A 27,909-nucleotide genomic window follows, 5' to 3' on the forward strand; every position below is an offset into this window, starting at 1 on the left:
GAATAGACAAAATAGTACTAAGGTCAACCTTGCCTGAGGGAATTCAAAGCACTTTGATATATACTTTGATATATATGTTAATTGTACCTTATTTTTATATATGTTTTCGACCCTACATCAGTCATCGCCCAGGAAAAATGAATACTTCGGAAATTGATAACAGTTTTCCAATGAAGGAGACAAGGTTGGATCAATTTTATTTTGAAAATTACAAATAAAGCTGACATATTCCACTCGTGTAATTGATTAACGCCCTCTAACCACCAACGCAAATTAGAACGGAACATCTTTTTATGTCATTGTTTTGATCTTGTAAAAATGAAATATATCCATATAACTAGAACACAACATAAGCAAGGTTTATCATTAGCTCGGGTTATGTCAACGTAGGAAATGCTTTCCATGTCTGTGTTATAGTCTTATTTCTTGAAATTGTTACCAAGGGACTTTTATTTTTAGCTAAGCGCGATCGATGTGCGAACATAGGAATCCATATTATTGTGAAAAGATGACAGGGAGGGGTACTGTAACAGCTCTTTCTCTTGTGAAAAAATCATTTAAAACAATTTGGTTTAATTATGTTTAAAAGAACGAAACCCGTTATAAAATTTCAATCCTAGTATCAATGATGAGTTTATTTGCAAAAAATAGCATGACAAATACGACGGGTGCCACATGTGGACCAGGATATTCTCAACGTTACAGAGCACCAGCCCCCCTCCCCGAGTTTTAGTTGCTTAGCCTTGCATTTTCTATGCTGTGTACTGTCGTTTGTCGTTTTTTCAGCCACGACGTTGTCAGTGTGTTCTTTACTTATGAGATGGAATAACCTTTTAACACCTTTCTCCTCTTTTTTAGGATCACAAATCTGACATTTAGTTCTCAACAAAAATATTCAATCTGTGTCCGCGGTTGGGATTATTCAATACGTTACAACAGGTGCGAGAGCATCACAGTGGTTTATGTAAAAGAGGGACGAAAGATACCAAAGGTACAGTCAAACTCATAAATCTAAAACAAATACGATTTTTGATAGGGTTCGTGTGGCGGAGTTTTTTTTATTATGCTATGTTTTGGTTTGGTCCTTTATTTTGTCATGGCGTTGTCAGTTAGTTTTTGACTTTGAATTTACAATTGTTATCTTTCGCCTCTCTTAAGCAATCTATGGGTTTAAAACACAACGATGACACCGTTTTTCTATAAGTTGATATTATATATTAGATATTCATATAAAGGAAATGAAATGTTTTATACAGCTCAAAGACAACATCCCGACGACTACATTAACAAAAAAGACATTTAATAGGAAACAAGCTGTCTTAGAAAATAGTACATTGGGAAAAAGCAAATTAAAATAGATAAAATTAAAAACGAACTCAAAGACAAAAATTATTAAACGACCAAATGAAACCACGAACACATCAAACGAATGCAATACAACTGGCATAGTTTTGACTGTGAACAAGAAAAAAGGTACGTTTTGCTCAGTGATGTTATGGGATTAAAGATATGAAATGCAACTGAATTGTGAGACAGAGTATTTGCTCCTCTTGGTCAAATATAGAAGACAAAACAAAATACTGAAAAAAATAATAACAGGCAATTATAAAATTATAAACACTTTAAAACTTATACATATATATGTATATGCTATGTTTGTTTTATATCATAGATGTTTCATCAAACAATGATAGGTAACACTTAGTCCACTGAACAAGGAAGCTAGGAAAATTGATTGCAGTTATTCACATGAAGATCACAAAGGCTGACTTCATTATTACTTGAAACATACACATAATTGATATACTCCATATATCTATGTCAAATAAACCGCTAAACACCGACGCAAACTACAACATAAGATCATTGTAGGCTATTGCATTTTTCCTTCTTAGAATGAGAGCGGACTATATTTAAAAACTTAAACCACAAACATATTCATCTGAATACCTTTTGTCGTTACCTTTTCAACTATGAAACTGTTCATAATTGAGCTACCACAGTCTCTTCTGGTTATTACTTCAATTAGGGTTTCTTTCACTTCGCTCGACACATGACCTTAGTGGTCATGTCAATAGAGCCATGGTGTACGTTTATTGTGCTCGACACATGACGTTAGTGGTCATGTCAATAGAGCCATGGGGTACGTTTATTGTGCTCGACACATGACCTTAGTGGTCATGTCAATAGAGCCATGGGGTACGTTTATTGTGCTCGACACATGACCTTAGTGGTCATGTCAATCGAGCCATGGGGTACGTTTATTGTGCTCGACCGACACATGACGTTAGTGGTCATGTCAATAGAGCCATGGGGTACGTTTATTGTGCTCGACCGACACATGACGTTAGTGGTCATGTCAATAGAGCCATGGGGTACGTTTATTGTGCTCGACCGACACATGACGTTAGTGGTCATGTCAATAGAGCCATGGGGTACGTTTATTGTGCTCGACCGACACATGACGTTAGTGGTCATGTCAATAGAGCCATGGGTGCGTTTATTGCGCAATAATCATCAAACGAACCAAAATGATTAAATAGTTTTTAAAACTTTAAAAACACAGTGAAAAACAATTAATATTTTTGAAGTGAAACTTCGAGAACAGATCAACACCCAACAAAAAAGTAGCTACATCAATATAATCTACATAAATTCTAGCTATTTATATGATAAATAAGGAGAGTTGGAATGATTTTTAGTGTGACAATTATCCACGTGAGAAGAAATAAAATTGATTTAGGCGTTGTTGTCCCCTATGGGACTTTTAATAAACAGTACATCCGAAATCGGTATATTTACAAAAAAGCGCCGGACTTGATAATTATCAATGGAACCAGGATATTAATTAAAAACATGGGAAATAATCAAGGTCAATCATAACAAATGGACGAAGAGGCCTATGTTTAAACCCTTAAATCTACTCTGTGTGGAAACTTAATGAGACCGACTAAACATATATAAGTTAAATGTATATTCTGTATATTTATGTTAAAGAAGTAAAATTGATGAGTTAAAGTTTACAATTTAACAACTTTTAAAAACTTTATATAGGAGTCTTATCTTGCCTACTCCTCTACATATAATGAACTAAATAACGGACTTACGCATTTGAAACAGTTAGATTAACAAGGATATCCGGTATAAATTCTTACTTTCATGATTATTTACCGTTAATTTTCACAAATATGTCGTTTGCTCTATGCTAATATCTATATGTGACGATTATCAGGTTTTCTGCATATAAACATTAAACACGTTTTATCATTTCAAAAAAATGTTTTTCGTACTTTGCGTTCTATGCGTGATATTAATGTTTTTTCATGTTTAACTGGCTAACCGAAAGATGACTTGAAAACATATGGGGCTAATTTATCCACGTCGGTTTATACCTTATGACGTCGGTGATATGTCCGGGTCAAAGTATTTCACGTCAGAAGGCAGTGATATTCATATTTTGTTTTTAAATCTGGACAGAGTAATACTGACAGTGGGGCGACCAATTATGAAATAGTATTATGTATTTTTTTCTGTTTCTAATGTATAATTTATAATATCGATTTTTATTTTGTTATGTTTTTTAAACAATCTATTTATCTTATCATTGTATTACCTAGTAAGCATTTTAATAACTACATTAAATATAGTATGGCTATTTCTCTAAGATAAAAGAAATATCATAATGTTGTTTTCTATTAAAATTCCAAAACTGTTCGTTATTACCTTTTAATAGAAAGTGGGACAATCACCTGACACCCTTGTAACACGTGTCTTACTAGTTCAAATAAAGGTATCATACAATTACAGTTTGTACATTTGAAAGAATAATTAAGTCTACCTTGTTGTATACATAATTAACCAAATTTATGTGTATGTAATATGCAAATAAGAAAAAAAAAACATTGCATAAAAAAGACGGAAGATACAAAAGGGACGGGACATTCATCCCTACCAAGTTGAAGACAAACTGACAACAATATCGCAAAAATTGAATAACGCAGAAACCACGACCACGTCTACAATACACTTCATAGATGACTCAAAGCTGAGCAACATGAACCCCATAAAAGGGGAATCAATTCTGGTGCTTCAGATGGACTTATCATCAATTTACATTTTGCTGAAATCAATTTGAAATGACAAATTGATGTTCAGTCCTTTACAAATAATGAAAAGACATGACTGTTCATCTCTACATAATCCAATGATAATAGTGTGTTGGTATTGGGGGGAGGGGTAGAATACATACTGTTTATAAATTGCTTAGTTATTTGATAAAAACAGGTTGGGTCCTCGTCAACGAATAATTTACTAAAAAAACTCACTTTGATTTATGTCTTTAACAGATACTTAAAATATAAACATGTATGTCTTACTTTGTCTATGCCCCACCTACGATAGTAGAGGGGCATTATGTTTTCTGGTCTGTCTGTCTGTCTGTATATCTGTCTGTCTGCTGTCTGTCTGTCTGTCTGTCTGTCCATCTGTCTGGCTGTCTGGCTGTCTGGCTGTCTGGCTGTCTATCTGTCTATCTGTCTGTTCGTTCGTCCGTGCGTCCGTTCGACCTGCTTCAGGTTAAAGTTTTTGGTCAAGGTAGTTTTTGATGAAGTTGAAGTAAAATAACCATGAAACTTAGTACACATGTTCCTTATGATATGATCTTTCTAATTTTAATGCCAAATAAGAGTTTTGACCCCAATTTGACGGTCCATTAAACATAGCAAATGATAGTGCGAGTGGGGCATTCGTGTACTGGGGACACGTTCTAGTTGTGCATTTGCGACCAGACTTTATATTCTAACATACGACATAATGTTGGTATAAACACATGGACACATGCACATAGCAAACTATGATACTAAAACAATTTTGAAAATGGTCCCAAAGTGAAATTTATTCATAAAGGAAACGGACCTATCTTATCAAGAGTGGTTTCCAGATAATAAAAAGATAACTATTCCTTCAAGTTTTATAGAGCCATCTAATCTCATATTATTTTACCCTTCCGGAGCACCATCCTAGGGTTCGTGTTGTTTAGTCTTTAGTTTTCTATGTTGTGTCTTCTGTACTATCATTTGTCTGTTTGTCTTTTTATTTTTAGCCTTGGCGTTTTAAATATAAAAAGAAAATGTGGTATGATTACCAATGAGACAACTGTCCACTAGAGACTAAAATGACACAAACATTAACAACTATAGGTACCCGTACGGCCTTCAACAATGAACAAAGCCCATACCACAAAGTCAGATATAAAAGGCTCCGATATGACAATGTAAAACAATTCAAATGAGAAAAATAACGGCCTTATTTATATAAAAAATGAACAAAAAACAAATATGTAACACATAAACAAACGACAACCATTGAATTCAAGGCTCCTGACTTGGGACAGGCAAGTTTATTTTCTATCTGTGCGTTTGACTCTCCCTCTACCTCTTTCGTCCCTCTTTCGTTATCAAGACATCGTTGACAAACAACCATTTTAGATTAAAGTATAAAGGTGTATCGCTGATCATCGACATGATACAAAATCAAATGAAAAATAAATCATGTGAGTATTTTAACGTACTTATAACATCAATCAGTATCGATTTGTTTTGGTTTGTGTACTGTTGGTTGATCTTTGGTTGTTGATCGCTATTTGTCATTGGATTTTCAGTTTGTGTGTTAGTTATCAGTTTCAATATTCCATATTATCTGTCGTCTATCCTTTGGATTTGTAATATAAGTGTCTAGTTTGATAATATAACGGTGCATGATAGTTTATGGTTAACATTTTACATAATATTGTAAACTCAGCAATTATTTTGATGTTTTGTTGTTGCAAATAATGCATATATCTGTAGGTAGATCTTACAGAAATCGCAATAACTTATCCCAATTTGTTCCCCATTATTGAAAAATTGCAATAATAGATGAAGCCAATAATTTCTGAATTATCGTTTCAATTGTGAATTGGATGTTGGCTTTTCGATTTTCATTATGTAAATTGTTATATTTGGCTTTCGTCTACTTTAGCTCTGAGCTTTTCTGATAAAGGGAATCTAGAAATGCATTAAATTCGATATAGTCCTCTTAGCATTTACCGTTATATTAAGATTACATATATGGTATGGATGAAGTAAAAAGAGACGGAATAAATAAAGATTGAAGTCATGTTCTCCCGATACTTATATATTATTTTTACTTTTCGATTTCTATTTAAGGTCTTTTCATTACTGACTTTTGCTTCATTAAATTATTTGTTTATTATTATTGTTCCTATTTCCTTTAATTTGTCAAACTGATTGACTTTTGTCGAACTTCCGTTTTCTAATTAGAATACATTATAACAATTATTTAAGATGTATTCTAACCTATAATAAATTATTGTGAAAAAAATATTTGAAAATTGAATGTATATTATTCTGACATAAACATGATAAACGTACTTTTAATTATTGTGGATTTCATTCATCCAGAGTAACTTTTCATGGCTATACGCATATGTACATATATTTTTATTACAATTGTGTTAGTACTTGCCTCATCGTTATTCTTAAATAATAGAAATGTTAAAGCGGTTTGACCTTTTCTTAATGTAAATTTTCTTTTGTTTGTTTATTTCTCAAACATGTTTTTCGATTGAAGTACATACTTATAGTAATCAAAATTATAAGATTATCATCCTGTTGGAAGGACTTTTCTAAAATCAAAATTTTAAAACAAGACTATATGTACTCTTCCCATAGTATACGTTTTCTTCGTATTCTAAGGTTTATCCTTTTATCAGCCAATTATGAAATCGTATCTATTTTCGGCTTATCTAGAAATACTTAATAAAGATACATGTTTGTAACGTCTACTTTGATTTTATAAGGTCACACAGTTTCGTGTATTTAACCCACGATTGACGGGTTATTATTGTGAGCGCAGATGTAATCCTCGTGTAAAAGATTTGAAAATTCATAATTATGTTGACAGTTTGATGGGCTGGGTAAACGGGGAAACGCTAAATATTTTAGCAGCTATATATATTTCAAAGCTATCAAACTCGGAAAGTGCAAAGAGATTGAGGATATAAAAAGAAGACAACTCTAACTCCGTCTGTACTCCAAGTATATAAGTAATGGTAACTTCATAGAAGTTTTAAAAAAATGTGGGAAAATTCCAAAGTGATGGACAACACTTTAGCAAAAAAACAATATTCCTCAAACACTTCACAAAACACTAAAGACTAAACAACACAAGAACTCTTTCTAAATCGATGACAAACTCAGTAGCTGAAGATTGGTAAAGAGAACTAGCTCCATATGTGGCACCCGTCGTGTTTCTAATGACGACTCGGCAGTTCCTGTTTTACTGATTACATATTTGAAGTGTTAGTGCAGAAATATAGATTAAAATAAATCAACTTGCTTTTTTACACATTTATATTTAGTGTTCTGTGTAATGATTTCAATTTAATTGTTTAAATTCCTGTATTTCTGTAAATGGAACATATGAAGTAGTAAAATCAAAATGTTCCCACACTACAGTTAAACTTTTTATAAAAGGTTATCTGATTACAATTATGTCATACGTTTTGACACCGCTTTTAAAAAATACCACTGAAACAATATTTTTAATAATCCTTGTTGTTTTTTTCACCATGTGTATCCATTGTACGTTTGCACTAATAAATGAGCTGTGTCGGAAAGAAATCGACCTATTGCAAATGAAATGGATACATTTGTATAACTTGTATACATGCACTTGCCTAAAGTCGATTTCTACATAATGCAGCTTATATAGTATAATTATAATACTGTTTATATTTCACAAGTATTCTATTGTGCTTGATGGAATATTTAAGATTGAAAAATAACGGATACCCCATTTCATTTGGACGGCGTCTGTTTTCAATTCTCCTGTTAACTGTCGGGAAAATCAACTCATCAAAGATATTACACTTTTATTGTTTGTACGCTAAGAGTTATTGGCAACAAAAATATAAAATCGCAGTCGACGTTTTCGAAATAATTTAAATACTTAATTTCCAAAATTTAACTTGAATTTGATTACCATAGGATTATCAGTACAGTTTTGAAAGAGTTGCATTTGTCAAATCCCAATTAACGACGGCAAAAATGGTCAAATATAGTATGAACTTCATTGAATATGTCTACGTTTGTTAGAAAATTTCTGGTTATTAATACCTGTGAATAGATATCGTAATGTACTTGTAATATAATCTTTAAATTCGGAGTGCAAATTTTAAAGATAAAGTTAATAAACCTAGTTCTTATCAATGGGTTTTTACTTATTTCATAGTGTTTATTTTTATGTATGGCTAGAAAGACATTATGTTAATTTAAACAATTATTTCTAAATCGGAAGTACATTGGACCAAACTGGTAACTATACCAGCATGTAACATGTAAGTAATTCTGAAAAAAATTTCACCCACTAAGGATTGCTTGCATTTATTTCTATATTGCAAGGTCCAATAATGTCATACAAGGGAGATATTTAGCTAGCTGTAAAACCAATTTCAATCCAAACTTTCCTGCATAGGAAACGTGCGTACCAAACCAGGAATATAATAGTTGTTTTCTTTCGTTTTATTTGTTTTAGATTTTGATCAAGCCACTTGAATTTTCCTTGGAGATCTGTATTTTTGTTATTTTACTTTTTAACTACTGATTTGTTTTTGAAAACAAAATATAATCATGAATTTCAAATTTAACTTCTATTTTGTATTTTAAGATTGATTATCTCATAAAACTATAACACATTTGAAAGTAAAACTCGCAATTCAACATTGAATATCAATTAAATAAATTTCGTACAAAGAATTAGCTTTAAACATAGACAAATTATACGATTTCTTCACTTATGAATTGATGAAGTCATTCTTTCATGTAGGGTAACTTCTCGTAATCAGTTCGAGTCTTTCCACCTTCAGGTTTTTGAAGATTTAAAAGTTGCATATTTTTAGCTTTGAAACATATGTTAATGATTCTTTAAATGTTGAAATTAAAATAGCAATACTTTAACATGTAAGTCATGCAAATATTCAAAGTCAATGGACCATGACTGGAGGTCAATGGGTAAACAATCTCCATGGAAATTTAATGTGCTAATGCTAATACGACTGCATACAAAATAAACTTAACTTATTGTAGGTCGTTCCCTTTTAACAAACTTATCAGTAAAGTGTATCTAACCAATCATTTGCCAATGTTGTAATTAGATTTTTAAATATAGTTATATTGGCACTAATATCGATGTTGTCATGAGCATATTAAAACATCACTAACTCTGTCTTCTTTTCAAACAGAATATATAAAGAGATACCCACGTTCATTTGTATCTGGAAAGTGGTTAACTCCTAATAGTCCAGCCAAACTAAGTTCTAACATAAAACCACTATACTTGCAGCAGAAAATGTTTAGCTCTTATCTATACCTCCCCCTCTCCAATTTATTTTTTTAAATTGAAATCTTGATCAGTCTTGAAGAAAATAGTATGGATTCTCCCAAAGGTACACAGAAAAACCCAATAAAATGTAACTTGAGGAAAACTGAAAATCAATATTTACATTGGAAAGGGGATATCTTTTTTGTAAGTTTTTGACTGATTTTCTTGAAATTCATTTTAAAGTATGATACTTTGATGAGGTTATAAGTTCGTAGTTTACAATATAATATAATCTTCTGCTCATGAAGTATACAAAACCAAAGTGTTATTGGTATTTTAGTTTTAGTGTTTTGGCGCATTTTTGTTTAAAGAAATTGCAAATTTGTGACTTTGTGATCATTTTGAAAATATAATGTGAAAATAAAATGTGAAAAACCAGGTTCAATCCACCATTTTCTACATTAGAAAATGCCTGTACCAAGTCAGGAATATGCGGTTGTTATCCATTCGTTTGATGTGTTTGGACTTTTAATTTTGCCTTTTGATTTTTGATTTTCTTTTTTGAATTTTCCTCGGAGTTCAGTATTTTTGTGTTTTAACTTTTTTGTATTGTTTATACCTGTAAATTATATATTTTCAGCCTTTATCTTGTTTCAAGAAACTTTGAAACTACAGAATAAGAATATTATATGCTTTACTTGTTTTATCAAATTTGAGATTCTTTACCTTGACATTTTGAAATTTTTTTAAAATATTAAAATTGTCAACTAAAAAATTACGATATCTAGATTGTAGGTTGATCAAATGTATGGAAACATCTTTAGAGTTGTTTGTTGTACTATAAAAACGGCATAAAAATCAAGAATCAATCTCCAAATTTTCATTGCAAATCTCCAAAGGAATTGCTGTTCGGTGTGAGCTAAGGCTCCGTGTTGAAGGCCGTACTTTGAATTATAATGGTTTACTATTATAAATTGTTACTTGGTTGGATAATGGTCTAATTGGCACTCATAGCACCATCTTCTTATATCTAAGCACAAACATTAACTTGTAAACTATGTAAAAGTTTCAGAGTCAATGCAATGAATCATCATGTGGGGTCGGGATATGTGATCTCCATGGAAGAAATACTTGCAAATGCCAACAAATTTCATCTTAAACTGATTAAATCACAAACTTATAAACATGTTAACTGAGCAAGAGTTTCAAAGCCAATAGACCATGACTGAGAGGGCGGGACCAAATATTCTTAATGGCAATTAGATATGCTAAGGCTTATACAAATGGTTGCCCTTGAAACAACCTAATCACTTACTAGTACACGTAAACTGAGCAACATTTCGAAGACAGTAGACCATGCCTTAGGGGGCAGAGCCAAATAATCTCCCTGGAAATGGGATTTGTATACAAAATATCATTGACCTTCCACTAGTTTCCCATCAACTGATGCAATAACAAACTAATTCATGTAAACTACGCAAAAGTTACAGAGGCAATAGACCGAGACTGAACAAACAAGAAGGCCAACTAATCCCCATCGAATGTGATATGCCAATGCTAATACAACTGTATAACAAGTATCATTGACCTACCACTTGTGCTTCATCATAAACTAGACCTTATCACAAACTAATGCACTGATGGTGCCGCCGAGTGAACAGCATACCTATGTCTCGCGTTTTGGTTCCGTCAAGGCGAGACAAAATTTTAGAAATTGCGAATTTTCTAAAACCAAATATATTGTTTAGGTTGATTTTATGCTTTAATGTTTTATGTATAACTGTTAATTTTCAGGATGTAAATTGTGTTCTGATCATATAGACAACGTCGCTACCTAAATTGTGTAGTTTCCATAAATAGTCACGTGTTCTTAAGCTGTCCACTCCATTTGTACCATGGGAGGGTAAGTATTGAGTTCGTTTATGAAGTTAAAAAATCCTCTCTATACTCGCTATGGGGTAAATGCCTGTTATCGAATATAACCTAGGTTTTCAGCAATCTTCCAAATCTTTTTACGGTCGAACTACCTTACTGAACTTACCTGTTGCAATCATTTTTCATTCGATCTGCCTTTATATCGTTTTGGACATTCAAACAGTTTATTCTTATATATGTAATACAAAAAACATCATAGTTTTATTGTAAATGCGTTGATTAACTTTTTCGATTGATAACTTCGGGTGAAACATCTTTCAGTGTTCTACAAATATATTATCGGTGTTACTACGCTATAAGATATTTTTCTGCAAATTAAAAAAAAAACACAAAAATATGATAGTAATATTCATATTATGATTATGACTCACAGATAACATAACCACTCAACGAAATCTAGAAAAAATAAATATTGATTCTAATAGTCTATATCTAGTAAATAAATGCCTTCCCATTGATTTAATATGATCTTTTACTTTTCTTTTAGAATTAAAGAGTACGATTCAGCAAAAAATATCTTGTATATAAAAATCAGTGGATCCGACGACCCTTTGGTGCACCAGGCCAATCGATTGGGATGTTTGTTGATTTTTTTAAATGTCGCAATATTTTTAAGTACTCGAGGTTTGGCGAAGTCACCTATGCATTGCTGGTGTCCTGCACAATTTCCTGGTTCGCAAGTAAGATACATCAACGACTACTGTTGGGTTAAGAATACGTATGTAGTAGATTTCAATGAAAGTTTATCGACAGCTTCAAGCACGAAGGAGATAAGGACAATTCAATACTATCAATGGTTACCTTTGATCTTTGCTTTTCAAGCCTTATTCTTTTACGTGCCTCGAATGTTTTGGCTAGCATTTAGTGGATATTCTTCTTTAAATATCAAGAAGCTCCTTCAAATGACCGACAATATTACTTTTTCATATGGAAACGATAGAAATGATAAAGTTAAAGTGACTGTACAGTATTTACAAAAATATTTGAAAATTCGAAACCGTCTTAACATACAGAACAAAACATGGGAAGGACCACGGGAACTTTTAGCAACGTACGGATTCCACAAAGGAAACTTTTTGGTGTTTATCTTTTTGATGACAGCATTGCTATACGTTATTTCAACTATCGTACAATTTTTTATGGTAGATGTTTTACTAGGAATAGATTTCAAAACTTTAGGTGTCGATGTCTTGTCACGTGTGTATAACGATATAACAATTTTTGATCATCGAAGATTTCCGATCGTAACCTTTTGTGATTTTGATATAAGACAAATGACAAATTTACAAAGGTGGACTGTACAGTGCTCGCTTCCAATTAACCTGTACAGTGATATGATTTTTATAATCGACTGGTTCATTCTAGTTTTTATGGCAATCTTGAATTTTATCTACTTTATATATCATCTTGTCTCAACCATACTGCCATATCGGGCAGAAATGTATATTCGCAAATTTATGGAAATGGACGGAGATCGTGTATCAAAATACCAGAAGATTCCTGAACATGACCTTGAAAAACAAAGGGACTTCATCCATTGTTATTTGCGGAGAGATGGTGTTTTTCTGATTTGGTTGATGAGCAATAAAGTAAATCAAGTTTTAGCTGGAGAAATAGTCAACAGCTTATGGAAGAACTATCAATCAGAATGATTTCTTCCAATTAAAAGACTTGATAAAGATTTGAATAAAGCCATAATATTGACCAATCATAATTGATTTTTATAACTATAATTGACCAATCATAATCGCTTATTATTAGTCTTTAGATTCTGACGGAATTATTCAGACTTTTTATGTTATTTCAGTTAGTATACTGTCAATATCTATAACTATTCTGTAAATTTAACAACGAGTATACATGTTATTATAATTATAGCATATCACATTCAATGTTTACATTTTAACACAAACATTAATTTTGCATGTTTTGTTATATCTGTTTGAATTCACTCACCAAACAGATTGTAGCACATAAAGTGATTTATAAAAAAAAATTGTGGTTTGATTGCCAATGAGACAACTGTCCACAAGAGACCAAAAATGACACAGAAATTAACAACTATAGGTCACTGTACATTTAATGACTTTAGCACAACGATAATTGTATCATTAAATTATAGCACATACAATTCTATGTATATATTTGTTAAACCCGTGAAATAAAATAAGCAAATAAAAGTATTGCGGCAATTTTTCCTGTTAGTTGATATTAGATATAAGTTTTTTATATAGATAAAATAAGATGGTATAAACGTCTTCAAGACAACAACCCGACGACAACATTAACAAAGAGGAATTAAGTGGGAATCATGCAGTCTTTGAAAACAAACATTATCACTGAACTAGTATATATTTGTTTAGGGGCCAGCTGAAGGACGCCTCCGGGTGTGGGAATTTCTCGCTACATTGAAGACCTGTTGGTGACCTTCTGCTGTTGGTTTTTTTATTTGGTCGGGTTGTTGTCTCTTTGACATATTCCCCATTTCCATTCTCAATTTTATACATGGTACATTTAATGTTGTAAGGACGAAAATTCAGATAACCCCAAAAGGAAAATTCAGAACGGGAAATCTCTAATCAAATTGCATACTGGAAACCCCGAACACATCAAACGAATAGAGAACAGCTGGCATAGCCTTGACTTGAAACAAGAGGAGAATTAGTAGATACGTTATACACAGCAGATATGAAGTACGTAAATGTAGAAAATGCAACTCATTCTGAGATCATGTTGAGTAAGTACATAAATTTAAATTTGCCCATCTTAGACTCTTAAAGAAGACAAAAGACAACAAAAACAGGCATTCATAGAATTATAAAGACGTTAATACTTTTATATGCTTTATATGTTTATATCATAGATTTTTAACACTGACAGGTAACACATTGTCGATTAAACAAGGAAACTAGTGAAATTGATAGCAGCTTCTCATATGAAGAGCAAAGAGACTGATCCATTATCCCTTGAAACATTCAAATGAAATTGATAAATTTCTTATATAAATATATGTATAATAAATACATGTCAAAAACACCCACGCAAACAAGAGCGAATCGTCATTCGAGGTCATTGCATGTTACACCTTAGGAGAAAAGTGGACTATATATAAAAATTCCAACCACATACATATTTATCTCCATACCTTTGGTGGTTACCTTGTCACCAAAGAAAATGTTAAGAATTGTGCATTATTTCCTGGTTATTATATCGATAAGTTTTTCTTTCACTATTCTAAAAACACAACCAAAGTGATCAGGACAAAAGAGCCACTGGTACAATTATATTTTATCTTATTTCGCCAAAATCTTTACACGAACCAATATGATTAAATGGTTTTTAAAACATAAAACATAGTACACTGGCAAGTACTTTTTATTTCTGAAGTAAAAGTTTGCATCACTGATTACTATATAAAGAGCTCAATGACGAGTACCACCAGCAGGTCGTCGTCATTGTTCTTTGTCGTATAAGTTTGGAATATCACTTTTTGAAATCCGTATAGGACTTCTGAAGTACTACCCGCACATCACATGTAAACAGATCAACATCCAAAGAAGAAGTAACCACTGCAATTTAATCTACATCAAAACTAGCTGTTTATATTGAAAAAAGGGAATGTGGACTTATTTAAATTGTAACAACTGTTCACCTGAGAATTAAATAATGTCGATTTTAAGCACTAAAGTTCCCAATACAACTTTCAACAAAGAATAAATCCTAAATCGTATAATAAACATAAAAAAAGCGTCAGAATTAATGAAATGGGAAACAATTAAACCGTCCCTTTCATAAAATGTGACCTACCGAATTAGACTATTTACCTGATTTGATATACCATAAGCAACACGACGGGTGCCACATGTGGAGCAGAATCTGCTTACCCTTCTAGAGCACCTGATATCACCCCTAGTTTTTCGGTGGGGTTCGTTTTGTTTATTCTTTAGTTTTCTATGTTGTGTCATGTGTTCTACTGTTTGTCTGTTTATCCTTTCATTTTTAGCCATTGCGTTGTCAGTTTATTTTCGATGTACTGTCCCTCTGGTATCTTTCGTCCCGCTTTTAAGGATCACTATAGACAAATTGCCTGTGTCTAAAGCCCAAAAAAAACTTATCTAGTAACATAATTAGCTGTCCAGTTTGGAATTTTTTTAGACCTGACATCCAATAAACATATATTTTCTGTTTCAGAAATACACAATCTTTTTTTTTTAAATTTGATGAACATTTTATTTTTGTTCTTGCTGAAGGTGTTCAAATAGACTAAGTTGGATTAAATCTTTAAAATGGTTCCTCTTAGATCGCAACTACGTTATGTCATGTATATTGTATCGATGGTCCTTGATGAACATGGACAATAGAAGGACAATAAATATCTCCTCATTCTTCCTATATCTAATGAAGGTAAATTAAAGGGTTTGACGGACAAGACAGTATTAAATGTACTTAAGGCGTTTGTTAATTTTCAAACCAACAGCTGGAACGAAAAATAAATCCTTATTCAAATTTCCAAACGATTCTATCTTTCTGAAACACAGAATGCACTAATTCGAGTTATAAATGCAAGGCCATCACATTGTTCAAACTTCACAGTTAAATTTGTGATATGCAAATACAGCTCATTTGTTATTGTGATCCTTTAAATGAGAAAACCAATAGTTTATATGTCCTTAAAGAGATAACGAAAAACAAATTTAAATACAATGAACTACAACACTGACTTACACACTTGGGACAGTTAAATAAACAAGAATATCCGGTTAGATACTTCATTTATTATCATGATTATGTACCGTTTAGTTTCAAAAGTATGTCGATTGTTCTATACTGTAATCTATGTATACCAATTACGAGGTCTGTATATTGATAATTATAGAATAAATAGTCGAAGAATTCAAGTAATGAAAAATATTCAACGAATGAACGAACAACATATTAATTCACGGATGCGTGTAGCGCATGCGTTACTTATCAGTGTTTTTCTCGAGTTGTATATTTTTCGATATTTGAATTCTTTAATTAGTTATTCTTTTTATTACATTGCCAGATGGCTTTTTTTAAAGAAATTAATGTAAAACATGTAAGGAAGTATATCTTTTTTCTACGCATTCACAATTTGTTTTGATACGCCGTTGTTGTATGACGTCAGAGAGTGAAATGACCCCGTTAATTTCACATATGAAATTATCTGTTTTTATTTAACTGGGAAATCAATGATATTCATTGCAACCAATGTAATATTTTAAAATATAAATATGCAGACGACAGACTATCGAATTATGTGGTTGTTTTTGCAAATTTTGCATGATAGAAATAAATGTGTTTTTATTTTTTCACAAACAAACCCGAAGATAACTTGATTAGTTCGAGTCAAAATTATCCACGTCGGTTCATATATTATGACGTCGTTGATATGTCAGGGTCAACTTCATTATTAGATAAGACCGGGTTAAAGGATTTGACGTCACAAAGCCGTGATATTCAATTTCATGAAGAGCTAAACAGAGGGATACAGACAGTTGGACTAAGAAAAATGTTTGATATATTTTTTTCTTTTTCTAGTTTATAAACAATAATACACATGTACATGTTTTTATTTTATCATGTTTTAAAACGTTCAATATAGACTTGGTGTTACTAAATATATATAAATTATCTATATATATCCCTAATAAAAAGTGAAATATCGCCATGTTGTTTTTATTGATATCAATTATTGAAGTTCCAAATTGTTAACATAACCTTTTAATCGAAAGTGGGACCTTCACCTTAAACCCTTGAAACACGTGTCTTACTAGTTCAAATAAAGGTATCATACAATTACGGTATGTACATTTGAAAGAATAATTAAGTCTACCTTGTTGTATACACAATTAACAAAATTTATGTGTATGTAATATACAAATAAGGTAACAAGGAAAAACATTTAATAAAAGTCGAAAATTACATAGTCAAAGACAAAGCGACAACGCCATCGCAAAAAACGTCCAAATAACAAAAGTCCACAAACATTTCATAGAAAACTAAAAGTCGATGCACAACGTACCCCTTCTAAAACCGGATGTTAACTTTGTGTGTGTGTGTGTGTGTGTGTGCTTAAGATAGAGTTTTGTTGGCTTTTTTTTTATATGATGGCTTAAAATTTGACAAAAAAATGAAGCTGTCATTTTGCCCATTGTTTTCTACATGCCATGTTGTTTTTATTGATATCAATTATTGAAGTTCCAAATTGTTAACATAACCTTTTAATCGAAAGTGGGACAATCACCTAAAACCCTTGAAACACGTGTCTTACTAGTTCAAATAAAGGTATCATACAATTACGGTATGTACATTTGAAAGAATAATTAAGTCTACCTTGTTGTATACATAATTAACAAAATGTATGTGTATGTAATATACAAATAAGGTAACAAGGAAAAACATTTAATAAAAGTCGAAAATTACATAGTCAAAGACAAAGCGACAACGCCATCGCAAAAAACGTCTAAATAACAAAAGTCCACAAACATTTCATAGAAAACATTTCATAGAAAAGTCGATGCACAACGTACCCCTTCTAAAACCGGATGTTAACTGTGTGTGTGTGTGTGTGTGTGTGTGTGTGTGTGTGTGTGTGTGTGTGTGTGTGTGTGCTTTAGATAGAGTTTTGTTGGCTTTCTTGAAATTAGCCGGTGTGTTTCAAATTGCATTTTTTTTATGTGACTAAACCTTGTACATAATACAAATTCAGAAGTACGACATGATGGCGTTTTTATCATATATCCAGGCTGTGTTACCTACACGTTTTAGTTTAAATTACAGAATATTTTCAAAATGGCCAAAGTGTGAAATATATTCAGTGAGAATCCTATCTTATCCAGAGTGGTTTCCAGATAAAAAAAAGATATTCTTTCAAGTTTTGTAGAACCATATAATTTCATAATATTTTTTTATCAATACATCGTTGATAAACAACCTTTTTAGATTTAAGTATAAAGGTGTATCGCTGGACATCAACGTGAATAAAATTATATGAAAGAGAGATCATGTGAGTACATGTTTTATATACATCGGTTTCATTATCTGCTAGAATGTTCATTTTTTTAACGACAGTGAAACATTATACCGTGATATGTACTATTTGGCTCGTGTTAATACACTTAAGTTTGGGAAATTGATTAGCAAATTGAACAAAAAATCAGAACTAAAAAGATTATGTAAGTTTAATGAGTGTGTAAATAAACATGTGGGTCCTCCTGGTATAATATTTTGAAACCAGTGTATTGTATATATGTTTTGTAAATAGATGCATGTTCATGTACATATTTTGCACCCTTTCTGTACCATGTATCTGCATTGGTTATGAGAATAAAGATATTGTATTGTTTCTTGTCTTGTGTACTGTTGATTGTTCGTTGGTCGTTGGTCGTTGTTGGTCTTTGTTTTGTCAGTTTGTGTTCTATGAGAATATCCATTTAGTATCTTCCGTCTCTTTTTTGTAAGACATGTTACTAGTTTGATTATTTTATATTTATGACAAAAAATGGTTAGCATTTAAAACAAATGTAAATCAAGAAATGATTGCGAGAGTTTTATTTATGCGAATAATGCGACTGAATTATTAATGCAATGATACATTCTTTAACTTTCCCTTAGCATTAAACGATATTTTAAAATAAGTATAAATGAAGTAGAAAGAGGCGGAAGATAGCAAGATTGAAGATATTATATGATCTCGAGATACTTTTATTATTTGTAATCTTCGATTTCTATTCGAGTTGTTTTGTTTATTACGTTTAATGAAAATATAAAATTATTAACCACTCGGAAATACTTCTCAAACTACTAAATAAAAAAAATATTAATTGAATTTTGCATTATGACGACGGAAAGATACCAATAGATCAAAGTCTATTTACAGTACTTCGAATGCATTGCGCACTTTAAAGTTGTACAAGATTTTTCAAGATAGCCTGCGGGAATTTTCATAATGTCCATTTCTTCGTAATCTATAATATAGCCCTTTTATCAACCAATTATTAAATGGTATCTATTTTCGGCTTATCAAGAATACTCAATAAATATCAATACATGCTTGTAACGTTCAGTTTGATTTGATAAGGTCACACCTTTTCTGGTGTCTGATCCTTGATTGATGGGTTGGTAATGTGCGTACAGATGCAACCTTGTGTTATGGATTTGAAAATTTATGATTTTATTTCAGTTGCATTGAAAATAAGATAGTATTCTATTGAAGTTTTGCAAGCTTATGTTGCCAATGTTATGTTTGCACAATCTCGTTTACTTTTCCGTGTGACGCTTAAGCATAGCTGGTGAAAGCATATTGTTAACCATCAAATATTGTTTAAGTCGTTAAACATCATCCCCATTTTTTGAAATCTAATTTAATTGATACGAAAAGTCCCTATTACGTCATGATTATTATGATCTTTTAATTTACTATGAAGTATTTTTAATAACATTGATCTTAATATATTTCTATACATATTCATTGAAATTTGTCCGCATAAATGTAAACAAGCTATTTCGATAGAAATTGTATAACAAACATTCATCACAGTTTTTGTAAGTATGAATTTGTTATTATGTACGATGAAAAAGGTGTTTATTAACCAGATTATACAACATTGCCAAATGATAACTTGATCGCAGTGTTAACCTGTACTTTAGCTTTAAAATGATACATTGATGTAGGCTTGTGTGACGCACATAATACTTCGAGTTATTGCGCGGGATGAGTCGTAATGAAGTCATGGTTGAATCAGTTTTACTATATCATCATTTGAACGTTATGTACGTTTTCATTTGTGAATAATGTTCGAAATCTTGATGATGTCGCTTAATACTACACATTTCAAGGACTTATAGATCTCATATATTTCAAAAATGTGAAATTCATGATAATACAGGAACAAAAAAGTCTGTTTTATATCAAGGTATTTTCAGTTGTCAACCTTGCATTTCTCATCAGTAATAAAATTAACGGTACCAAATTTCTTGCACCAGATGCGCATTTTGACAATACATGTCTCTTCAGTGATGCTCGTGTAAAATACACTGGACTCAATAACATTGCGTTATTTGGCCTTATTTGGTACTTTTGGTGATCTTAGATATCTTGTTACCAGAATATGCATTTGATTCTGATTGTGTCATATAAACGATGTGTAATGAATTCATTTCATTATATAATTGGATGCTTAATGTTATCATTGTCTATACATAAATTAAAAATCTGATTTCCTTGTACATGTACTTCTAAAAATGGAACACAAGTAGTAAAATCAAATTTTTCCCATATTGCAGTTTTAACCTTTAACAGACTGAGGTTATCTGCTAATAAGTATGTCATACATTTTGACAACGCTTTTAAAAATTACACGGAAATTTTATCTTAATTACGTAAATTATCATGTATTTTACACCATTTGTATGCATTGTTAGCTTGAGCGAATATATTTATTTCCAATTGTTTTAAAATATCTTATCGTGCTCGATATAACTTTGCATATTTAAGAACAGTAAATAACAAATGCCCCGTTTAATTGGATGGCGTATTTTGTCAATTCTACTGTTGACTGTTGGTACAATAACTCATTGTACATGTCATAGATATTTATATAACTATTTTGTACGCTCTGAGTTCCCGAAATCATAAATGTGCAATTACAGTGGACACTTCTAAAATATTATAAATGATTAATTTAGAATACTTTAAGTACAATTGTATTTTTATCGCATAAGCTGAGTTTTTCAAATATAGTACTATGAAATTTAAGGAATCTGTCAACGTAAAGTTGTAATTTTCTAGTGATTTGTACCTGTGACAAGATTAATGAACTATAGGTAATGTTTTAAATGCGTTCTAGAATTAAAAAAAAATCCTATCATTTCGGGTTATCATTGGGTTTTCACAGATTGCATCGAATTTATTATTACTTTTAGTTCGCAGTATGGTTAATATTTAACTAGAAGTATCGTAAGTTAAATATAACGATTATTTCCAAATCGAAGATAAATTAGACCGAAAAGATTATTTTTTTACCATATACCTTAAACAGATAATATAGGTAAGTTCTTTAATGATTTCTTTCACTGAAAAATCGCTACCATTTATTGCTATTAACTTATTAAGGTATACATATAGTCCAATTAACCACTTTTTTTCTTATCAACATCTAGTCATGAAAATCTAACAAAAATATTCCGTTTTATTTTTTAAGAAATACTTGATTATTTAATAGAAACAGAAACACATTTTGAAAGCTAATTGTGTAAGAGAGGCAGTTAAAAGTTAAAATCGCAATCGAAAAAATAGAAAAACAGAGAAACATTGATGGTATTTTTCCGTTATGAGATTAATCCGTGATTGTTTGTTATAGAGTACGTACTGACATGCTTTCTACTTGGAACCATTCCGTATCAAATACATCGACAACATATATCATGTTTTAATTCGAGCGACTCGAATGATTTTTCCGTAGATGAGATGCGCGTCTTGCGTGACAACTATACGTCTGGTATATTTGATGATTTTAACCGTTTTTACATACATTCCAAGCTCTGTACTCTTTGATGGAAAATTAAAGTAACGCATCCAGGCTGGTGTTACACTGTAAAAAAAGCATTAAGCAAACACTCCTCCGAGGATAGCAATCATACCACATCTCCTTTTGAAATTGCATTTGAAATATTGTTTTCATTATGTCTATTAGTTTTCGTTTTTGCTTATTACTGGTGTTGTAAATTATTGTTTTAAAAATAAAAACTGTATAAGTGTTCATTTTTAGGATGTATATTGTCTTCGAATTCTGATCACACTGGTTATCCAAATAGTTTTGTTATCCTAAATAACCAAGTTACCACAAGTTGCCTACACACATTGTATCATGGGAGGGTAAGTATTGAGTTCCGTTATGAAAGTTTGTAAGATTTGGAGTAAAGAACAAAACGACAATAACATAAGAAAAACAACTAGAAATAGACAATTAATGATGTAGTCGGGTGAAAATAGAACAGAATACAACCCAAAATATATATATCTGAGTCAGAAGAGCATTTCTTAAGGAATTAAATAAGCTAAAATTGTTAGTAGGTTGAGGAACTCCTCGTTTAATTTTTAAAAAATTGACAGGAAAAGACGAACATCGACTTTACCTTATTACTAGCATTGACATTATTGTGGGTCACAAACATGAGAACCTTTGTCGTAGGGATACTGTCAAGGAGTCCTAACATCTCCCAAAAGTTCTTTAATCTAACATGACTGCTACTGTACCTAGAAACAAAACAACTGTTGACATCAGGACGCATCAGTTTTTAAGAAGTTGTAATTTTGGACATATGTTTACTAAACATTGTGAATTTTGCCAAATTCAAAGGAGGCAAAGCAAAACAACAAAATTATTGTTTATCGCCAATTCAATAGCAAAATCGTTTAAGATAAGATATTTTGGTTGTCAGTCTTTCTGCCTCATACCATATATTTAACAATACTAAGTAATGATCACCATGTAAAATCGATGCCAATTTATACAAAACTTGCAGAAATTTGACCCCACTCCCCACCCCCACCCCAAACTATTTGAATTAAGTGTTTTATACTTCATTGATTTTTTGGTGTCGTCCCTAAATTCGTCTATTTATTGTTCTGATTTGTTTCCGAGTAAAACCTCTTATTGTGTTTTTTCGATGTATTGTATGCGCAAGATAATTTTTTCTGAAGTTGTAACAATATATCTGACTCACAAAATAAAGCAAATGAACTATTTGTGACCGGGAAATAAAATATCGACACATAAATGCAAAACATTCATTAAGTCTTTTTTTCTTTTTCTTTTTTAGCTTTAAGAAGTATGATGCAGAAAACAAGATCGTGATTATAAAGCTTGGTCGATCGGACGACCCTTTGATGCACCAGATCAATCGCTTTGGGTGTGTGTTGCTCTTCGTTATAGTCGCCATTGGCTTAAGTGTTCAACGATTTGCAAAGTCACCCATCCAGTGCTGGTGTCCCGCACAGTTCCCGGATTTTCAAGTAAATTACATCAACGACTACTGTTGGGTTCGGAATACTTATGTAGTAGATTTCAATGAAAGTTTATCGACAGTTTCAAGCATCAAGAAGACAAGGATAATTCAATATTATCAATGGATACCTTTGATCTTGGTCTTTCAAGCCTTATCTTTTTTCGCGCCAAGAATGGTTTGGCTAGCATGTAGTGGATATTCTTTAAACATAAAGAAGCTTCTGAAAATGGCCGATGATATTACTTTATCACATGGAAACGATAAACATGAACTAATTCAAGCGACCGTACAGTATTTCAAAAAATACCTAAAAAATCAAAACTGTCTAAACATAAGGTACAGAACATGGGAGGGGCCCCAGGAACTACTAGCATCATATGGATTACATAAAGGTAACGTTTTGGTGTTCATCTTTTTGATGACATCACTGCTGTACGCTATTTCAACTGTCGGACAATTTTTTATGGTGGATATTTTACTAGGAATGGATTTTAAGACCTTAGGTTTCGATGTCATGTCACGTGTGTATAACGATAAAACAATTGGCGATCACAGAAGATTTCCCATCGTAACCTTTTGTGATTTTTATATAAGACAAATGACAAATATACAAAGCTGGACTGTGCAATGCTCGCTACCAATCAACCTGTACAGCGATATGATTTTTATAATCGATTGGTTCATTCTAGTTTTTATGACAATCTTAAACTTTGTCTACTTTATATACCATATTGTCTCAACCATACTACCATATCGGGCAGAAATCTATATTCGAAAGTTTATGGAAATAGATGGAGAGCGAGTTTCAAAATACCAGACGATTTCTGAACATGAACTTGAAAAACAAAGGGATTTTATTCATTGTTATTTGCGGAGGGATGGTGTTTTTCTGATTTGGTTAATGAGCAATAAAGTAAATCCTGTTGTAGCTGGGGAAATAGTCAACAATTTATGGAAGAGCTATCAATCAGAATGATTTCTTCCAATCAATGGATGTTTCAGATCAAGCCAAAACATTGACCAATCAGAATAGCTAATTATCATGGTTTAAGATTTTAGCTGCGAAAGTCAAAATAAGTTCTTTTCTTTGCTGCGATCCGCAATTATCTAATATGAATTTTAAAAATATATATAGGTAAAAATATACAGAATTTAGCTAAGGAAAAGAACTTATTTTGACTGGTAAATTTCCTCTTTTGGTTTTTCGAGGAAATTTACCACAGAAAGTTAAATGTTAGTTTAAATAACAATATTTTGGGGTTTTCCACACAAAGTTCAATGTTGGTTCATTTAGCATGTTGATTTATTCTAACAAATGTGAAATTTCTATATTATTTCAGTTAATATTTATAACTATTTTGTTAATAACATATTTAGCATAATGATCATAGCATATAACAATCAATGTTAAAATTGAGAATGGGAATTGGGAATGTGTCAGAGACAACAACTCGACCAAAGAGCAGACAACAGCCAAAGGCCACCTTACATCTTCAATGCAGCGAGAAAATCCCGCACCTAAAAGCGTGCTTTAGCAGGCCCCTAAACAAAAATGTTTTCTAGTTCAGTGATAATGGACGTCAAACTTAACTCCGAAATATATATATATATTAAAAAAAATCTTGAAAGACTAACAAAGGCCAGAGATTTCTGACTTGGGACAGGCGCAATAATGAGAACATGTTTGAGATCTCACCTCCTATAGTTAATTTAGAATAATATTCAACACAAATTATAATGTGTATTTTACAAATACATGATTTTTTTTTATTACAATATGCGTTGTGTATCTTTTCTAAACTGTTACACCAAAAAAAAACGATTAAGGTACATAAAAAGTTATGTTATTTTTTTAAGTATATTGTTTTTAAACAAATAAGTGTGTATTCATGCATATGTATCTATTGTATTATGTATAACAAGTTAACCTCAATGTTTATCTAATAAGTACACTTTGGTAATTCTTGGGCAAATTGATTTCAGCACGCAAAATGATTAATTTTCGCACACGTCAAAAAAGAAAGATCGGATTTGTTTTCATTTCATAATTTTTTTACTATTGAACAGCGGGATACAAATGCTGCCTTTATTTGCAATAGAACTATAGCACATACATTTTTTGTCAAGATTTGTGAAACACTTTTTATTAAAGATAGATAAATCCATGAGCTGCGATAAATAACCTCCGTGTTTCTTAAGTGATAGTGGTAAATTAAGTAAACAAAACACAGTGGTTTATTTATGTTCTAATAGGATGATTCCAATGGCCCATTAAAATACAAATGAAAATAGAAAAAAAGGGAAAATGCTATGAACTGTTGGTAACACTAGTTATCTATTGTTCAAACCTAGGATATAGTATTCAAGATAATAATGTTCGAAGACCAACACAAAGTCTGAGGGAATTGCACGAAAATGAAACAAAATGGAACAAGACTTGATGCGTCGACTGAGTAAACCCAACCAATGACATAAATAAAGGCAACAGTAGTATACCACTATTCAAACTCATAAATTATGGACAGAAAACTAAATTGGAGTAACAAACTAAAACCGAGGGAAACGCATTAAATATAAGAGGAGAACAACGACATAACACTAGAATGTAACACACACAGAAACGGACCAAGCATCAGACAAAATTCCACGAGAATAACAAATATAACAATACATGAATTTAGGATAGACAAGTACCGTGACTGAATAAATGCATCGTCGGCAAAGCAATTCAGCATTTTATCAAATGTCCTCAAAATGAAATAGAACACAATAGTTTTAAAATGCATAGGGTTGTATTACTATTCTTAACAGTGAACATACTCATTCACATTTCAGTAACTTATGATAAATTCTAATCGTTATTTTCTTTTTGTGAAAAAAAAAAATAGCTGGTATGTTTAGATTTAAGACTGCAAAACTTGTACATTGTATTTTGAGACACAGATACATTGTATCGGTCATCTCAAATGTGATAGTGACCGTGGCAATGTTTGTTTTTTCGTCGTATTTCGGGTTTTCTTTTTTGTCGTGACATTGACATGTTTCTCATTGATTTATCAAATTTGAATGTCCTAGTTGTATATTCCGCTTCATTTGTTTTACTTAGATATAGAAAGCTGACAATGGGAAAGTTATAATCGAAATAGCCATAGATTCTTATGTCAATCCAAAAAAAGAAGATTAAAATATGAGGCTTAACTTTTATTTTCCGATCGTAATGTACAATACACAATGGTAAAAATAAATAGATGCCGATTTTCAGACTGAGGAGTGGTTCAGCAAAATCAGTATATTTGAAAGTGAAAATGGACGTGGCTAAACGTGCTTTCTTCATACGAGTTTCCCAATCAAGTCTGTCAGTAGATGATGCAAATACCCTATATATGTGCATTGTAATGTAAAAAATAACCCATATTTATGTAGCAGAGGCATTATACCTTCCAAAAAATATTTAAAGGTTTACATTAAAACATTTTTGTAAAACTGCTATATTTTGGGGCCAAAAAGGGGTCTTACTGAACCTACTCCTTTCCTGTATCTTTGCATTTTTGTAGGAAAATATATATGGAGTTTTCACACGTTTGATATGTGGATATATATTGTAGAAAAGATACTTTGTTATTGAGCTCTTGATAACTGAAAATATGTATACGTATATATTCCACATGTTTTTTGTACACCCAAAGGTCTAAGATGGGAAATGTTTCATTTAAATTATTGCCATCAGGGCAAGCGTTGTTATTTCTTTTTTTTTCAATTTTTTTTTTAAGAAAGACGAATCTAGCTTTTACAAAAATGAGTTAAAGTGACATGTTTGAATTGAGACAACTATCCACCAAAGTTCAAATTAAGTGGATGTACAGGCAACAGTACGACCTTCAACAATGAGAGAGAAAAAAGTCATGCCTTGCGGTCGCCTATAAAAGGCAACACCATGAAAAATGTAAGACAATTCAAATGTGAAAACAAACGGCTGAATATATTAAAAAACAATATATTACAAAAAATTTACGAAGATCAAATGGCAAACTGTTGCCAATTGAAATAAAAACCGTTGGCATTTGAGAGGAGTACAGCATAGTAAGGGTTAATATAATTTCTTAAACATGCAAGGCCGAAAATTAACCTGATTGGTCCACACTATACCTCCCTATACATGTATTCCCCTTAGCGGCAAATCAGCTACTGTGAAAGTACTTTTTTTCGTGGGGTACCAATTTTCGTGGTTTTCGTGGATGACTTTATCCACGAATTTAAGTGTCCAACGAAATAAAACAACCATTGTCCAAATCTAGACGTGGAAAGATCCCTATCGGTAGGTTTGACTACTGATATGATCTAGAGAATATAATTTCATTTAAGAACAGTTCAAAATGATGTCTTGAGGTGCCCTTTAATGAATTTTTAAGGCAACAATAATGCGTGTTCAATGCTATTAAAATGTTTCGTTGAAAATACTTTATAAAATTGAGAATGGAAACGGGAAATATTTCAAAGATTTTTTTTTTAATAATTCCACGCTCTATAGAAATGTGTGTATATCAATACTTAATTTTGCTA

General features: G+C 31.7%; 2 protein-coding genes across 3 annotated transcripts; both read left to right on the top strand.

Moving 5' to 3' along the window:
* Positions 1 to 5,504: 5,504 nt before the first annotated feature.
* LOC134695135 (innexin unc-7-like) lies at positions 5,505 to 13,250 on the top strand. 2 transcript variants are annotated; one of them, XM_063556322.1, is made up of 3 exons: positions 5,505 to 5,551; positions 11,176 to 11,284; positions 11,804 to 13,250. In XM_063556322.1, the coding sequence occupies exons 2-3, from the start codon at positions 11,277 to 11,279 to the stop codon at positions 12,966 to 12,968; spliced, it is 1,173 nt and encodes a 390-aa protein (XP_063412392.1). In that variant the 5' UTR covers positions 5,505 to 5,551; positions 11,176 to 11,276; the 3' UTR covers positions 12,969 to 13,250. The 2 variants fall into 2 exon arrangements, with proteins under 2 accessions (XP_063412392.1, XP_063412393.1); XM_063556323.1 differs by lacking the exon at positions 5,505 to 5,551 and adding an exon at positions 8,315 to 8,398.
* Positions 13,251 to 22,208: 8,958 nt separating this feature from the next.
* LOC134694449 (innexin unc-9-like) lies at positions 22,209 to 24,402 on the top strand. The gene is made up of 2 exons (XM_063555460.1): positions 22,209 to 22,216; positions 23,164 to 24,402. The coding sequence occupies exons 1-2, from the start codon at positions 22,209 to 22,211 to the stop codon at positions 24,323 to 24,325; spliced, it is 1,170 nt and encodes a 389-aa protein (XP_063411530.1). The 3' UTR covers positions 24,326 to 24,402.
* The last annotated feature ends 3,507 nt before the right edge of the window (positions 24,403 to 27,909 follow it).

This window comes from Mytilus trossulus, chromosome 13 (assembly GCF_036588685.1).
Source record: "Mytilus trossulus isolate FHL-02 chromosome 13, PNRI_Mtr1.1.1.hap1, whole genome shotgun sequence".
Taxonomy (NCBI): domain Eukaryota; kingdom Metazoa; phylum Mollusca; class Bivalvia; order Mytilida; family Mytilidae; genus Mytilus; species Mytilus trossulus.